General features: G+C 38.0%; 1 protein-coding gene across 6 annotated transcripts in view; it reads left to right on the top strand.

Annotated features, from left to right (window-relative positions):
- The first annotated feature begins 2,697 nt into the window (after positions 1 to 2,697).
- LOC117291577 (titin-like) overlaps positions 2,698 to 17,366 on the top strand; it is a 48,142-nt gene continuing 33,473 nt past the window's right edge. For all 6 annotated transcript variants that reach the window (XM_033773389.1, XM_033773386.1, XM_033773388.1 and 3 more), the window contains exons 1-5: positions 2,698 to 3,120; positions 5,302 to 5,595; positions 11,948 to 12,019; positions 14,407 to 14,590; positions 16,783 to 16,980. In XM_033773389.1, coding sequence (XP_033629280.1) covers positions 2,902 to 3,120; positions 5,302 to 5,595; positions 11,948 to 12,019; positions 14,407 to 14,590; positions 16,783 to 16,980 — 967 coding nt within the window. In that variant the 5' untranslated portion in view covers positions 2,698 to 2,901. The remainder of the gene's footprint in view (positions 3,121 to 5,301; positions 5,596 to 11,947; positions 12,020 to 14,406; positions 14,591 to 16,782; positions 16,981 to 17,366) is intronic.

The following is a 17,366-nucleotide window of genomic DNA, read 5'->3' as shown; positions in this document are numbered from 1 at the left end:
GAGAAGGTTTTGATGACAATGTGATCGAAATTTGAGATGTGATGAATTTTCAACAAGGTTTGATAATAAGTACTGAGCCTGACTTTTTAATGTTGAATTACCTCACATGCTTAAAGGGATATGTTGCATTTGGGTTTGGTGTTTTGTGCTATAGGAAGTTCTTGCTATGGAAAGAATAGGCCTACATGGTTGGAAAGATTTTTTGATTTTTGAAAAAAAATGACCCACACATAAATATACCTTAAAATTGTTTGGTTTTCTTGTTATACCCTTCTTGAGCTAACAGTACAGTCTGCCATTTTGTTGAAGATTATTCTGGACTCCTCAAATTAGCAGACAATTTAGTTCACAAAGTAAATGGAAAACTTTGCAGTTTTGAGGCAAATAGTGTGAATGATAATTTTAAAACATGTTTCCCAATTAGATTTATGTCCACAAACACTTCACAGTCCAAAGAGCCAAATATAAAAGCAATGTGTTTTAAGGTTTTAATAAATAATATTATTGTTGAAAATTGAGATGTGATGAATTTTTACCAAGACAAATTTTGATTTGTGTACTGAGCCTGACCTTCTAATTGAATTGGGTACATTATACAGTTGTTGCAAGCTGTGACGGGTCCATGGCGTTTTGTACACCCGAGGGGGGAAATGGAATCCGAGGCGAAGCCAATCAAGTAAAGCAATACTTATAATGAGAAATATTTCATAAAAATTAAGAACCATAAAAATATGTTTGGGCTATCATTATATTTAAAAAAGAGGTATGATAAGATACAAGTAAAATTCCCCTATAATAAATTGTAGAAATTTTCTTACACAAACTGCAAAGGAAAGTTCATTTTCTAACATTTTGTTTCAGTTCACCTGAATTATGCTTTAGAAAGATGTCTTTTTTAAACGGTGATTATTATTAACTTCTGAGATAATGTCCAAAAATCATTCTCATTGTTATTTTAGTTTTGCACTTAGAAACTCATTATTAAGCTTTCCACCAAGTATCCACTATAGAAACAGTTAGTCTACGATTTGTTGTAAAATGTTACATCTGTAATTCAGTAATTGCTATTAAGCCTATTAATATTATTTGTTAAAAAAACCAAAACAGATTAAGTATTTGTTTGGTGTTAAAATTTAAATTGAGCGACGTTAATAAAATCATTTACCAAAAATTTGAACTTTGTGCATGGAGTTTATTATTATTGATGACTTTTTTCCTCAAGCAGACTTTAACTTACATTTTTTCCAATACAATAATTAAGCCATTACCGAAAGAATATTTAATTTCCACAAAGTATCCACCATAGAAACAGTTAGTCTTACGATTTTATCTGTAATTCAGTAGTTGCTATTTAGCCTATTAATATTATTTGTTAATTATTTTCTGGGGGCGACTTCGTAAGGGGCGACATTGGCCGGGGGCGACATTGTCAGTAGGCTCTACTTTATATTCTTTCCAATACAATATTAATTGAATACACATTGTACTACCGCAAGAATCCTTACTTATTTTCTGGGGAGACTTTGCCAGGGGGCGACATTGTTTGGGGCGACATTGTCAGGGGGCTTCTTTGTAACGACCCGTGCGATGAGCCGGTTAGGGGGCGACTTTGCAGGGGGCGGTGGCGAGCTTGCTGGGTGGCGAGATGATGACCAGCATTCCTGAAGGTATACCTGCAGTCTACACAGTATCAAATCCATGACAAACCATAATACACCATTCTTTATTTGCTTTTGAATTAATTGTGGCCATGGAATTGATGAAGTTTTAATCAATAAAGATGAATAAATACAATGTCAAAGATTTAATTTATGATGTGCTTATTCATAGAGCTGATTAAGCAGAAAATAATATTGCTTCAAAATTTACTGCTTAGCAAAACTGAACAGGGTCAGTACTTGCATCTAGTTTATTGCTCCATGCATAGAGTAAGTACTTGTCACAAATTGTACACGTCTTTGGCATACAATTTTAGCTGGTAACCTTGTCTAGTAAGCTTATTTATTTGTGCTTATCAGCTGCTTCAAGAAATTGGGCCGGGGTCAAACCAACAGAAGCAAAGAGGCACCGCAGTCTACCCGCAGTTAATAATGATAATGATAAGTCTCCTTTGTGATTTTTCTGCGCGAGTTGGCGTGATTTTTCATGCGTGACCTCGGTTTGAATACTAATTAGTCGAAAGGGCTTCTGAAATTCAGTCTTTTTCGGCCTTATCTGAAAAGTATTGACATAAATAATGTAGAAGTACACTGAAATGGAGAGCATTTTATCTGTCGTGTTGTATGAAAAAATATCTTGTTAATGTGACAGCCAAAGATCGTATAGCGCCGCGTAGCGGCGCAAGATAGATAACTCAACGCAAATGCTACGCGGCGCTCCGCAGCAGCAGTATGTAGTCAGCAGCAGAGCGGAAACGTTGCTGTGGGACTATTCTATTTTGATTATTTAGGGGTGTTTTTATTTTCAAATGTATGATAGTTCATCGTGTTCAGCGAATTTATGACAATACTAAGTCCTAAGACATTTAATTTTGTCCATTTATCAAATCCTTTTCTAGCGAATTTTTGGTTGACACAAACAAAACACCGATAATTACAAACAAATGTATCTTGGTTCTAACCAACTGCTGAAACCCCGTTATCAATATGGACGAGTCACTTGGATTCCGTGTACACATTGTGCCCATCGTGCCTCCTGTCGACGTCGATGTCCGTCCCGTTAAATTAATCGTGTGATGTGAAGTTCAACAAAAAATGTCTTCTGTTACCTAGTTTATTTCCTTCGTGGATAGAATATCAGCACATCTTTAATACATCACCAATGGATGAACTATTTATAAGGTAGTACTGGTAACAAAATGCCACATTGTTGGCAAGAAGTGGTGGCTGTAAACGCACCGAAATGACAGAGTTCCCGACTCTCTGCGCTCTCCACTACGACCGTGATGACATCGAGAAACCACGGTCGACCACCGTTGGGCTCCGCCTGCCCAAGCCGCGGAGGCCCCGGTCTCGGTCCCGTACCTACCCGAGGGGAGAGGTGCGTGGAAAGCTAGAGTCCTTGGCTAATGGGGTCAACGGAGCTGGGGATCATGGTGGAAAAATACAACTAACAACTCCTGTAAGTATCATGTATGATGTCTGAAGTCCTCAATAACTAAGGAGTAAAAGAAAACTCACTCAACAAAAGCAAAACTAATACTATCGTAGCGTCATACGTTATCGACCCTCATATGTTTTCGGTCCCCAACTTTGATTCCCGTTTACCGCGAGATTGTGCAAGCTGCACCGGTGACAGAAGCTACGCAGTTTGCTCACGGTCTGTATTTTCATTAGGCTTAATCATGCCGAGAATAAAGTTTCCTGTCGTTGGTTATGCTCAAACATTTATAAAATGATTGATTTTTGGTACTAATCACAAGTGCATTATTATGCCAACATTCAAATGAGTCAAAGAAACATCATCCAACCTCGAAAGTTCAAAACAAAATTACTATCTGCTAGATTGAGTTTCATTCTGCTTTAGTCACTAGATGGATCACGTAAGGTGGTTACTATTTGGGATTCTATGGTGTGCAAATGTGGGGAAACAATTTAAATATTTTAAGTGAAAATTACAAAATTTTTATTTTTATTTATTTACTGCATACTGTAATAGGAAAAGTTTCCGTATGGCGCCACCACTTTTTCATTCGAAATAAAATAATATAGTATCTAATTTACCTGATTGACATATCCCTTTTTGTAAAAATGAGTGAAAAAGTGGTGGCGCCATACGAAAAGTTATCCCTGTAATAAATTCCAATAAGCATAATAAATATTAAGTCTAAATTAAAGAGAAAATATCATAGATTGGTTTCTTATCTCCTGAAATCAAACATTACTGGTCTGAAATGGGGGAAAACGGATTGTTATGAAGTGTGTGTGCTTCAAGGGGGGGGGGGGGGGTGTTTTACTTTCATGCCTTATGGTATCTCTGGATTCTAATAATATAGTATCCATAATGCATTGGGACAAAAATGTAATTAAATTTGTTAAGTAGTAATTGAATAATATTTTTGATTTATTTTGCACGTCATACTAGCTTCTGAATATTCAATAAAATACCAATCAATGAAAGGTGTGAAAACATATTACGTTGCTCCAATGGCGTGCATGCATAAGCACTGTTAATGGCGGACTGTCTCTCGCAACGAAAAACCAAAACTTTAAAAATGTCAACACACCATGAAGTGTAAGTGTTATTGTTAAAAAATTGGATAGATGATTTGAAGAAAAAAATATTTAGTTTTTGATTGTGAACAGTTTTCCTGTTATCCTACTGAAAACACATGACACCAGGATATGCAAAATTGCAATATATGAATGATTATGAATGATTATGTGCAAACAAGGTCCCAAGCTCTAACCATGTATGTACCAACTTCATGAACTTCAGTACAACTACTAGACTTCTTATTTTCAATTGACAAATTTCTCACTGAAAACTACTTAAATGGGATATTAATGTTTCCACATGACCTTTTGAGAATATTTAGGTCAAAGCTTTTATTGTAATGCTTGTTATTCATTCAGTTACATGATCCCGAATAAAGCTTGTCACTAAATCCTGAAGTTCAACGTTGTTTAGTTTACGGACTGTTCTATTTATTTATGCTACAAGTACAAGTTGACCTGTAGAAACGACGCCATTTAAACAACTTTGTAGAAATGTATAAATTACACTGGACTCACAATGTTGTTTGTTGATTTGTGGGATTAACGCTTGTAACCGGAATGCGATCTTTGTTGTGCTTGAAAGGTGCTTTACATTTACATGAGGCTCTCTATTGTTTGTTAGGGAAAATCAGTTCTAGCAGTTAAGATTCATAAAAATACCCACTAAAAAACATTTGATGTGGAAAGATTAAATAAAAAGATTAAAAGGCTGGTTGTAAAGTTATAACAAACGTTTGCGCTTGGAACATTTCAGCAAATGACTACAGCAAAGTTGCCGGCCTGAAGCCAGTTTCGCAAAAGTTCATGCTCCTAGACCTTGATCTTTGCTCTTGAAGGGGCAAAGCAATTTTCCTCTGGTGAGGGGCACGTCTATGAGAAAAATGTAAAATTGTATTGGGAACTTTGCGAAGGGTACCACAGCCAAAGCACAGGGCACCATGACCAAGGCAAGTACGCAACTTTGTAAAAGTCTACTTTCTCAAAGTTGCATTAGTGGAGCAAAACTTAAGAATTTAAAATGTCGCAACAAGTGGACTTTCAAAGTGCAATGAGTCTTTACAAGTTCTTGTTTTCTTCCCTTTAGTATCGATACAGCTCTTCAAAAAGTTCTAGTCTTCAAGCTTCGAAGGATGACCTCCTATACCCCGATCGTACTTATAGCTCCTCGGCAGCCCTTGGTCCACATGACCCCCACCATCGGAGTCTCTCAGAGCCACCTCCTAATGTATCTGAGCGTGCTCGTACAGCACCTACAGCCTTCTCTCTGCCGATGTTACGTCAGGGAGGTGCTGGAGAGACTAGTATGACAGTCAATGCGGAGCTCTTGCAAGATCCTGAGTGGAATGAGTACCTGAGTGCATGGGTGTCTGGCAAACAGGTAAGACCAGGGCCTTAAGTGCATAAAGCCTGTAAGCACAAATACTTGCTAAGCACAATAGAGTCTTGCTGAGCAAAAATAGGTTACCAGCCAGAATACCAAACAGTCACCAACGCTGTGGCTGGTACACCAGCCATTTCTTGCTTGGTAAATAAATTTCCATAGCAGAATTTTCTGCTTATCAGGGCCCAATGCTAAAGCTGTTAAGCAGAACATTTCTTTGCTACAAGCAAACATTGAGTGGGGCACCTGACACAACAATGTAAACTTGGCTGGTAATAAACCAAGAAATAAGTTTGCAGCAACAGTATGGAAGTCTCTTTTGATTAGTGTTGGTTATCAACAACTGGTTCTTTTCAGAAATAGGGGGGGGGGGAGAAGGGGTTAAAGCGAACATAGTATGCCTACATGTGATGCCTACATGTGACAGAGGATGCCTACATGTGACAGTACGTGTATACAATTGTTGCACGTTGTGACGGGGTCCATGGCATTTTGTACACTCGAGGGGGAAAATGGAACCCGAGGTGAGGTGAAGCTGAGGGTGTCATTTCCCCTCGAGGGTCCCATGGACCCCAATCACAGCGTGCAACAATTGTTTTGTTGTACCTTTGTATAATTGTTATTCCTCTTCTCGAAGTTCTGTTGTCATCTTCAAACATTATTGCGACGGACTATTCATTGTTTAATAAGCAGACGAATAGGGAAACAATTCCCTCGAACCCGCGGTTGTTTCGAGCGCTGGAAATCGACCAACACTGGGAACGATCAAGGTGATGTACACTGGTGTACATCACGTTTCATGTTACCCGGCCCGGTTTTGTTGCGCGTCACATGATTGGTTCTGAACCAATCAAACTTCAGAGTTTGTTACCGAGGTGTAACAATACATGTTGTTATAAGGCCGAGTAAAAAAATAAAACATGTTTCACGTCCGGGTTTTTCAAAAAAAGGAGGAAGAGGGGCTTTTTATTTTTTATTTTTTATTTCAAGATGGCCGCCCTTCTTTGTTAAAATGTCAAATATCCATTGTTTTTTCTACTGCTGAAATACACAAAACATAAATGAAACAATTTAGTCGAGGCATTCAGACAAGACATTCAGATTGTTTTTGCTGAGATCATTTAAAATAACCCTATTTAAAAAAAAAAAAAAAAATGTGCATAAAAAAATTAAATAAAAATTAAATAAAAAAGGAGGCGGCCTGTAAAAAGGAAGCGGGCGGAACATGTTTTTTTTTTTACTTGGCCTAAGTGTACTGTACATGTACTAGATTTTCCACCTATGGCCTTGTAATGATAACAGTAATCTGATAAGACACTAAAGTGTGTTTATAAAAATTGGTTTTTAATAGAATTAATGTGTACATGTACACAGTATACATATTTACCCCAAACATAATCCCCACACCAAATCCGATTACTGTATTTGAATCGGTTGTACAAATCTATCTCCTTGTTCTGGCATGGTGAGACCAAGGAGGAAGAGACTAAATCCAGATGTATGCAGACAGACTAGACAGTTTTTGTTCACTGGCTGTTTGGTGTGTATATTTACATGTACCCCTAAGGCAATGTTTAGCCAAAGTATTACACTGGCTGGAGCATTCCCCATGTTTGAAAAGCTTAGGGAGAGAAAAAGGAGGGAACTCCCCCCTCAAAAGGACTATGTGTTAGCACTTCACGCTTACACTGCAAACATTACTGAATGGGGATCTGCACTTTGGTGTTAACCCCCCAAAAAAGAGTCTTGCTGTATAACAATCAAATTATCTGATACTAAAAGGTCATTCAGAATAGACTGTATTGAATAACCCCTTTGTTGCTATGAAAGTCACCATCTTGTAGGGTAAACCTTATGCGCGTCTAAATGTGTACATCAATGAAACATGCAGCACGCAGCGTTCCCGGTTTGATTTCTACAGCACATGCACACACACACACACGAACACGCGCACATACGCAATGTTTTAGGGCAGATATTTGAGCGTGAAAATATGCAATACGGTCTAAAGTCAATGTTTTAAAAAAAAATGTTTTTTTTTGTATTTTCTTTGAATCTGTGATTTGATCAGCTCATAATAAATAAATGAAACCTACATGTATCTAAAATCTAAAATATCTGTAATTTGAGGTATCACTTCTTCTTCAGTGTATTATTACATTATGATACCGAAATATGGGGTGGGTGGGTCAGAACAAGTTCAAATAGAAATGCAATACAGGAAATTCCCAGGGAATGGCCATTCACACCTGGTCCAAGTTTTCCTGGGAAGAATGAACACCCACCAAACAAGTGCACCAACCCAAGGGTTAACTTGCTTAAATCGTACTCCAAAACAGGGGCTGTTTCCAGGGAAAATGGCTATTTAAATTTGAACAGATCAACCAAGTTTTCCCAAGTAATTTGCCAAGAAACTTCTCTAGTGTGAACTAAAAGAGACTTTTCATTTACCTAAATATTTGAAAGGAAGCCCATTTTCCTATGTAGTTAAAACTAGAAGACTCCTCCCAGAATTTTCCCAGACAACAAAACTGGCAATAGATTTGAAATAAGAAATGATTTGTTCATGTGAACATGAGTTCTGTACTTATTAATAAATCTGAATTTAAACTAAATGTTTTAATATTCAACTCAAGTGGTGTCATGATTAGTGTGAGCGCAATTTGTTAAACCCATTTTAGGTCTGTGGTAGTTGGAAATAATAATACAAGCGATAGATCTTGTTAATCACTCGCATGCAAACACACTCTGAAGTACAAAGTTTGCCAGTCGTTGATTAGTATTGTCCTGAAAAACCGTTATTTAATACACTTGAGCTTTCACCCGGTCTCAATGACCCACTCCAACGCTGTTTACTCTTGTTTTTCCCAAATGATCATCCAACGGTACCAAAGTGTCATTTTATTACTTTGATTGCGGCAAACCATTGCAAATAGGTGCAATCGTCTACTCAAATACGGTTTCATTGTACAACAATGGGTCCCCCTCGACATAAAAACGACCCTGCAGTGTTGACCATTTTGTGCTAACTAATACATGTATGCACAGTATATGATGCGTGTGCCAGAGAAACAAACAAATCAAAAGTTTGAACAAGGTTTGTGAAAACAGTGCTAAAAACGACTCTATGAATTTATATTGCACATTAAAACTTTGTTAACTGATTGTAATTTAAGGTCAATTTATTTCAAAGACAAACAAGTAGTTTCCATGTAATTATGCACTCGTATTGGTGCACCATTTTGATATAAAGTCAAATTATATTTCAGGCTATATCCGTTACAAGCTGACTGATGTTCATATATGTCGAGAATTTCGTCCATGTAGAAGACTAAAATATATTTCCATGGCAAGTTTGAAAATCAGTTTCAATTTGGCGCACAGTTTTGTGTTAGAAAAAAAAAAAAAAAAAAAAAAATGTGGAATCTGGATAGTGAAACAAAATCTGTTGTAGATGGAGGATTTTCCCCCACACTAAGTGGAACTATCTTTGGCTACCCTTACCCATCCCCACTCATCCCTCAATTGGTGAAATCTAGCAGTGCATAGTAAACTAAAAAACTACTGATTGAATGTTAATGGGATACATTTACATCCAGTATTGACCGTACACAGTTTAGTGTAAATGGTGGTAGCAGGCAAAAAGACCTGCAAGTTTGTTAGTGATGAATGCTTTTGTGTATTGGAACATTAAATCATTAAACAGTGTAAACTAAAAGCATAAAGGCGCTTATTGTGGTAAACACAATGCGATATTGATTGTCAATAAGCTGACTATTAAGTGTTGCAGTAAGGGATGAATGATAAGTTGAGCGAGTGTAAACCTAATGTGTTTGCCTGTTGTTTACAGGGAGCGTATATTTTGCTGAGAGAATTGCAGGGGCAACAGTATTTTCATTGACCTAGGGCAGCAGGTACAAGGAAAACTAGGACATTTAGTCAATGCCCTGTGTTGCCTCGATGAGGTAACATGCGGAACATCCCATGTGTGTGTCGATGGGCATGATCGACATGCGTGAAGGTGAAATCCGAGTCCAAGCAACACTGGCAACCATCATGGCACGTTGATTTTGAGGCAAAGCGGTCATGTAAACTACAGCATGGCATCCATCTTCTTGGCAGCTTTATTTATTTTCTTACTGTACTTGTGCAATCGGCCTCTTGCAGTATACACAATGTAGTTGCATAAAAGTTGCATTATGTCCCTTGTGCAGCACATGCAGTAGTTCCTTTTGCAATTGAATACTGCCCATGATTTATTCAATCAAGTTCCTTTATGCATCAACTTTTTTTTTTGAATGAACATGTTACAGCAACATCATTAATAAATTACTATAGTGAGTTTCACCATGGAGGAATAAATGGTTTCACATACATGTACCCCATGTATCTCTAAGATTCTCTAAATTATTAAGATGTATTCGGTCCTTTGAGCCACTTCATTATGAGGCTATTTTAATACTCATCTTTATATACCCACAGGCCACCAGTGGGCTACATGAATGTAGTCAAGGAATTAACCCCACAAAGAAACTTGCATTCATAAACATGCGTGTTTCTTCTGTAGCAGTCGTTAAACACTCTGTGAACAGACACAAAAGTAACTCAGGAGATTGGGTTGGAGGGGGGGGGGGGGGGGGGTGACGTCTTTCTGGGTGTTTCGCTTGCTTGAATTAGGGGCCCGTTTTCTCTATGGTTCAACAGGGGCTTTTATAGATCGGTTTCAGGTATTGAAGGAAAGGGGGGGGGGAGTCTGAAATTCAGGATAAATGTAAACAGGATTTTAACGGTTTAAAGACTGATTGGCAATTGTTTGTTTGGACTGGTGTTGGGGGAACTAACAAAATAGACCATTGCTAGCTATACTGCTGATGCTTCAACTATTGCCAACTACTGGTACATGTACATGTTTAACAAGGAACCGTTTAAGATTTTGTCTGTTCCCTATATTCACCACGGGTGGTCAAGTTACTGTTTGTAAAGCGGTTGGTGGGCAATGATGGGCAAATGTAAATTTGAATACATGGGAAAGACAAATACACTGTTTATATCATTCCTTTGAAAGATGTTGGACACAATTTGTCATTACATGTACTCAAAATAATTAGTGCTCAAAAAACCTAACTTGAACAAGCAATGGAAAACAGCTCCCTCTAAAGAGTTTTTGAGAAAGGGGTAACTTCTCATTCGAACATTAAAAGACTTTAGGCCTTTTTTTAGGAATCTGAAAGAAAGCACACACATTTAATGCAACAAGGGTGTTTTTCTTTCATTCTCTTGCAACTTCAATGACCAATTGAGTCCACATTTTCACAGAGATTTTTTATTTTATGAATATGTTGGGAAACAGGTGTCCAGTGCCTTAAAAGATGCATAGCCCTTTTTGAGGCTTATTTTACATTCAAAAATAAAGTTTAATGTTTTCAAAACTTGTTAGCTTCCATTTTATACATCAAAAGAAAATTGGGAAATCATTACATACAAAATAGTGACAATAACTTAAAAGCCTCACTTAATAGTAATAAAAAAGTCTAGGCCAATCTGTTTATCCTCAGATTAGACCTGATACTCCATGGAGGCAATAGGGGCATTTTCCTCCATGCCCCTGGTCTCGTGCCATGGTGTCCCTTGCATGGAGGAAGACAATTTTCTTCTTCCGTGCCCCTTGAAAAATGTCAGTAGAAATTTACAGTCTCCTCAAAGAGGTGCCCTTTACCAAGGAGAAAATTGCCTTCCCTCACCCTGCGAACCACTAATTAAAAGGGAGAGCGCTGGGTAAAATTGTATGAGTTAGATACAAAGTTTTCTTTTCTAATTTGACCACCTTGTACACTATCAGTCCAGTTGCTATTTAAAGGCAGTGGACACTATTGGTAATCACTCAACAAAATTATTACCATAAACCTTTCTTGATTAGAGTAATGGGGAGGGGTTGATAAAAATATTGTGAGAAACAGCTCCCTCTGAAATGACATAGTTTTCGTTTTCGAGAAAGCTTTTTTTTTTACTACGAATTTGATTTTGAGACCTCAGATTTAGACTTTCAGGTCTCAAAATCGAGCATCTGAAAGCACACAACTTCATGTGATGACAAGGGTGTTTTTTCTTTCATAGTTATCTTGCAACTTCGACGAACAATTGAGCTCAAATTTTTACGGGTGTGTTATTTTATGCATATGTTGAGATTCACCATCTGTGAAGACTAGTCTTTGACAATTACCAATAGTGTCCAGTGTTTTTAAGGTCCATAGTAGTGGGAAAATTGTTGACTTTGTGGTTTTAAGTATGAAAGTTCCTACAGTTGCTAATATTTAAAAAAAAAAAAAAAAAAAATCTTCTTTTTTTACAGGCGAGTTCCAATTCTTATGTGAGCTTTGTCGGAGCCATGTCACTGAAGGACAGAGGGAGGTACCATTATGTGGTAAGAATAATTTATTTCATCTTAAGCACGATTTTGATCCAACTACCAGCTTGGACACTTTCCATACATTTTTGGGGGATCAAGCCAAATTTCATGTCTCTGCTTGTATACCACCGAATTCTGTGCTTACAATCATCATTTTCCACTTGCAGGGCAATCGCTGCAATTTCTGCACTAGTATGTATAAGCGTGGAATGCCTAGTAATGTGGAGTATGCACACACACAAGCAAAAATGTCCAACTTGTGAAATATGCTCGCCGATATTTTGCTTACGATAAGCGTGCAGAGCCATGAAGTTTGGCCTTGTTTGGCTCAGTTTTCATGCCTTTCATCTTCGTGGACCCTGGTTCGAATCCCCCATCCTAATGGAGCATTGCATGTGGACTGGGTTTTCAGCCACTACCTGATTGCATGGGTCTTCCTTTCACATCTTAATTCTGATTTCTTCTCGATTCCAATTCATCTTTTTATTGGTGTTAATTGTGCTGTTGGATCGTGTTATAACAATACACAATGTAAACCATTATGTTCTGAGTATGCAAAAGACCAGGGCCCAATTTCATAGAACTGCTTTAAGCACAAGAAGTGGGCAAGTGGCTTAGCACAGTAACATTATTCTTACCAGAACAGGGTTTCTGGCGAAACTGCCATGTCACATGCACATTTTGCGATTTGAATTCTGCTTAGCATAAAATTTTTAAACAATAGTTACTTCTTATGCAGCTCTATGAAATCGGGCCCTGCACATTGGGGTATTTTTAATAACACACATAATTGATGACTTGACTCTGGAATGTGAAGATGGTGGTTGTGTGTTCACTGTAGTCAGGTATTATTGATTTTCTTAGATGTCATGAATGAACTTCTTGGAAGAAACAGCCTTTTGTGTTAATGAAAGTGTCCACAAACAAGTAGAGTAGGGAGTTGTTTAACTGATGGAACGGAGGAGCAATGTATTCACAGTATGATTTCGCGCACGTCCTTGGTCAAAACTTCCACTAGCGACAGATTTTGTCGTAGGTCCGGACCTCTGACACAATGTAGCAATGTTGGTCAAGTTTTTTACCGGGGACCCTGGGCACTCCAAAAAATGTTGTCCTTTCCCACGAGGTACATTTTGTAAAATGTTACAACCTTTCTACAATTTAGCAAGGGACCCTTGCTAAATTGCTCTGGTGTGAAAGGGGCTTAACTTAACTAACCGGAGAGGAAGGCCAAGATAAGTCGTTGAACAAAGAGAAATTGAATAAAGTGGCTGCATGGCTTCTGACCTAAATCTGAATCTGAATAAGTATTCTCAATAACACCCGATCAAAGATGTTGACAAAATAAGGAGACCGCCAATATAGACCGTATTGAAAATGTCGTCACCGTTGAAATATCTGCCCTAAAACATGTCGCCTGTGCGCATGTGTGTGTAAGTGCATGTGCCGTAGAAATCAAACCGGGAGTGCTACGTGCTTCATTGATGGGCGTGCATACCGTTTGCCCTACAAGATGGCGACTTTCATAGGAAAAAGGGGGTTATTAAATGCAGTCTATAGGACTAGATACATGTAGCTCATTTGGTCACGTGTCTACACATTACTCTGTGGGTCATTGGTTCTAATCACATTCCATCAATTTTTCTTTGTGCAACCCCAAATTATTTCAAATTTATTCAGTCAGTTTCCCTTTGTGGATTATTAATTTTGAGTACATTGTGTATGTCTTAGAAACTGGCTTCTGACTGGCACCCAATTAAAAAAAGATATTGCTGAAATAGGGAGACCGCCAACATAGGTCTACTATAGCTCAGTTGGTCAAGCGCAGCCATTAGTCCAGAGGTCTTTGGTTCAAATCCCACTCTATTAATTTTTTTCTTTGTTCAAACCCAAATCATTTAAAATTTACCTAGTCATTTCTTTTACCTTTAAAATGACCAACTGGGGGGGGGGGGGTTGACAGATCAGATACAAGCTTGAGTCAGCAATACCCAGGAGTCTTAGGGCATGACGTTTTATCTCAGAACACATCAATCTCCATTACCTACCCTTCAAACTCTAATGGATTGAAAATAGGATGTCAGTTCTCATTTCAGTGCGGTTTTAATTGGATTTTATTTATTTTGCCACTGTGCTGAATATCTTTAGGCAAATCAGCCAAAATCAGATGTGCATAAAATACTCAAACACTGTGTAGTTTTTTGTTCACATCTTAGCTACATTTATTTCCCTCTGGAAAAGTAATTTCCATGCACTCAAAGTATTATTCACTCGCTGTCTACATACATTATCTTGTGTCCGGAAATTGGCCTAAACAGGTTCCTAAGAAAAAAAAGGCTGCTATAATGGGATTATAAAATCGAGGCTTAATTATATCCTTCGTCCTGTGTTTGTCAACCCAGCGGGAATTTGAAGAGCTACCGTCGTTGCCATGTCCCAGGTTCTTCGAGCACATGCATCACATCCCAGCCCCTAAGGCCCTGTGGAAAGACAAGAAGACGAAGAGCCTTCAGAAGCCAGAGTTCTGGACATGGAAAGGGAGGACCTCGCCGAAGATTCCTAAATCGAGACCGATCCGAAAGAAAGGTAAGATGCATGGTGTATATAGATTCTGCTGGATTGTAACAGTGACCGTTTGTATTTAAAAAAGGGTCCTGAGTTTGGAATATTTGAGATGTGGTACAGCATTGGGGTGTGCTTGAATATAAACTAAAAATTGAAATTAAAACAGATTTGGAATTTTTACAGACTTGTTGGAAATACTTCAGTTAGCATGAGAACTGTATTGTACAGTAAATTAATTTCATTTAAAGGGGTCTTATCCTGAGTTTGGAATAATCAAGATGTGGTACAGCATTTGGGTCTGCTTGAATGTAAATTAAAAATGGAAATTAAATCAGATTTGTAATTTTTACTGTTGGAAATACTAAAGTAAGCTTTTCAGAACTGTATTGTACAGTTAAATCATTTCTTAAAAAGGGTTCCCATCCTGAGTTTGGAATAATCAAGATGTGGTATGGCATTTGGGTGTAAAAGTGAAAATGAAAATTAAAGCAGTCATTTGTTATTTTTACTATGGGTCTAAGCCTCCGTCAGCAGCCAGTTTAGAACTGTATTGTGCAATCAATTCATTTAATGTGGATTCAGGGGAGTTGAGGACGGTTATTTAAAGAGGGGCTCAAATTCAAATTTGTGATATGCACTTTTTTTCCAGTATTTATGAAATTGGAAACACTTATTGCAAGTCTCTGAGCTGGACCACAGCCTTGCTGGTTGCTGGTTGATTGGGTTGATTGGGTTTTCAGTCCCTATCCAATCAAGCGGGCTTTGACGTTGTGTTGTGTCAAATGTCAAATCTAAAACATGTACATTTCTTCATCAACTTCTCTACACATTTTCAGGCCTAGGGGTCACAGTGCTAGCTGCTTTGGCAGGTCCCTTGGTTGAATACAAAATATTGTTCCCTGAAGTATATTCCACTGCCTTGATTTTTAAGCACCAGATGGAAAAAAAATGTTATTTTCCCAATGCTGTACCAGCTCAAATTTAATGAATGATACACAGTTTGAATAATTTTATTTTGATGTGATTAACAACTTGATTTGTGTGTCTAATTTGAAGTTTTAATATTTCACCTTTCTGTGAGTCTGAGAGTCCGAGACACCATTTTGCTAAGATATCCATTGTTTACTATAACCTCATACATATTCATGATCCAGAGCAGAATTCTCACTGATCCACTCACCATCACGTGCCAGATGCTATTGTTCCTTTTTAACCGAATGTGTGCGCCAGTATTTACACACAGAACAAATACCAAGTTTTACGCAATATACTCTTAACAAAGCAATCGTCGCACTGTCGCACGAGTGTAGTACAACATTATTGCCGATGCTACATACATTGTACACATGAAAATATGGTGAACCCATGTAAATGTCACTCCACGTTTTCCCGACTAAAAAATGCTAAATCAGAGTACATGTATGAGGTTTAGTAAAACAAATATTACATGGTTTATTTCGGTCGGACAGTCGATATTAGCTCCACATAACTTTGCCACAGGATCAAGTTTGTCAACTTCCAATACCTCGGTGAACTACATATAATAACAACTGTCCACCCTAAAACCATGTTACATACACGTAGTACATAAAGTCTGGTTCATACTTTCTGCAAATGTGATACGAATTTTGGCTGATACAAATGTCACATGGCTGTTTTCGCAGCGAATGTCTCGCTTGACGAGTTGAGCACAATTCAACTGATGGGAATTTTTCGTTACAAATGCAATACGAACTTTGCTAACAAATTTGTATCGCATTCGCATTCGCAGGAAGTATAAACCGGGCTTAGGTACATTGTAATAACATTCATTTTCTAAGGTAGCCTACTCTTCATATTTAATTTGTGAAAAAACCTTTCCGCCACACAATTTACTTGGTTGAATGAGACACATTTTAGAGAGTTTAGAGTTTGTTTTTTATTTTGCACAGTGTACAGTGTTCAAGTAGTTATGATTGGATTTTAAACAGCTCTGTTTGGCTTTCTAAAACGTTGGAAAGAAAGTCTGTTTTGTTTTCTGCTGTTCCAACAAATGGAAATGGTTTTTATCAGCTAATTTGGTCTATGCAGGCCTGATACTTAAGAATGTAGCTGATTATATTCGATCAGTAATTTTGTCCATTAGAAAAAAAAATTCTTACATTCATTTCCACTCTATTTTATTTGTTTTTCTCTTTCTACTTTCCATGTTCCTTCTCGACTATACTCTCAAGTTTACCTGTGTAATAGTCTCACCTCCGTCCAGGTGACACCGCCCTCTAGTGTCCAGTGTTTGACAGTCGATATTCCCACCTGTAGTGTGGACTCTGAGGAGAGTCTCTCTTCAACTCCAACCTTTGACCTTTGTTCTCTTTCAAACCAATCCCCTTCCCTGAGGGGGGTATCACCTGACAGGTCTCCAGTGGATCAAGGTAGAATTTTATCGTTTCAATTTCAATTTGTTTTTCATGAAAAAAAGAAGCAATAATTCAAGCTTACCACGCAGCCGTCGATTTCACCAAACTCTTTCTACTACTTTAGGATTAATCTTAGGACTTAAGAAGAGTTAAGTTCCGTATTCATAGACGTTAGGATGCATTGAACCCATCCTAAGTTACATAGGAGGAGTTACTCGTCCTAACTCATCCTAATCCTAGCGTTTTGTGAAATCGGCTGCAGGTGTTAGAAGGAAATCTGTCGCCCGGAAATTCCGTCCCCCATATGTGAACATGGTCTGAAGGAGGAGGATTCAAAACAGGGCGCTATCAGAAGAAGTTTGTTCACAGGTCACCAACTAGGGGAACAGAATCTCCATGGG

Source organism: Asterias rubens, chromosome 6 (assembly GCF_902459465.1).
Source record: "Asterias rubens chromosome 6, eAstRub1.3, whole genome shotgun sequence".
NCBI lineage: Eukaryota > Metazoa > Echinodermata > Asteroidea > Forcipulatida > Asteriidae > Asterias > Asterias rubens.
Note: the sequence above shows the minus strand (reverse complement) of the source record. Positions and strands in the feature narration are given on the sequence as shown.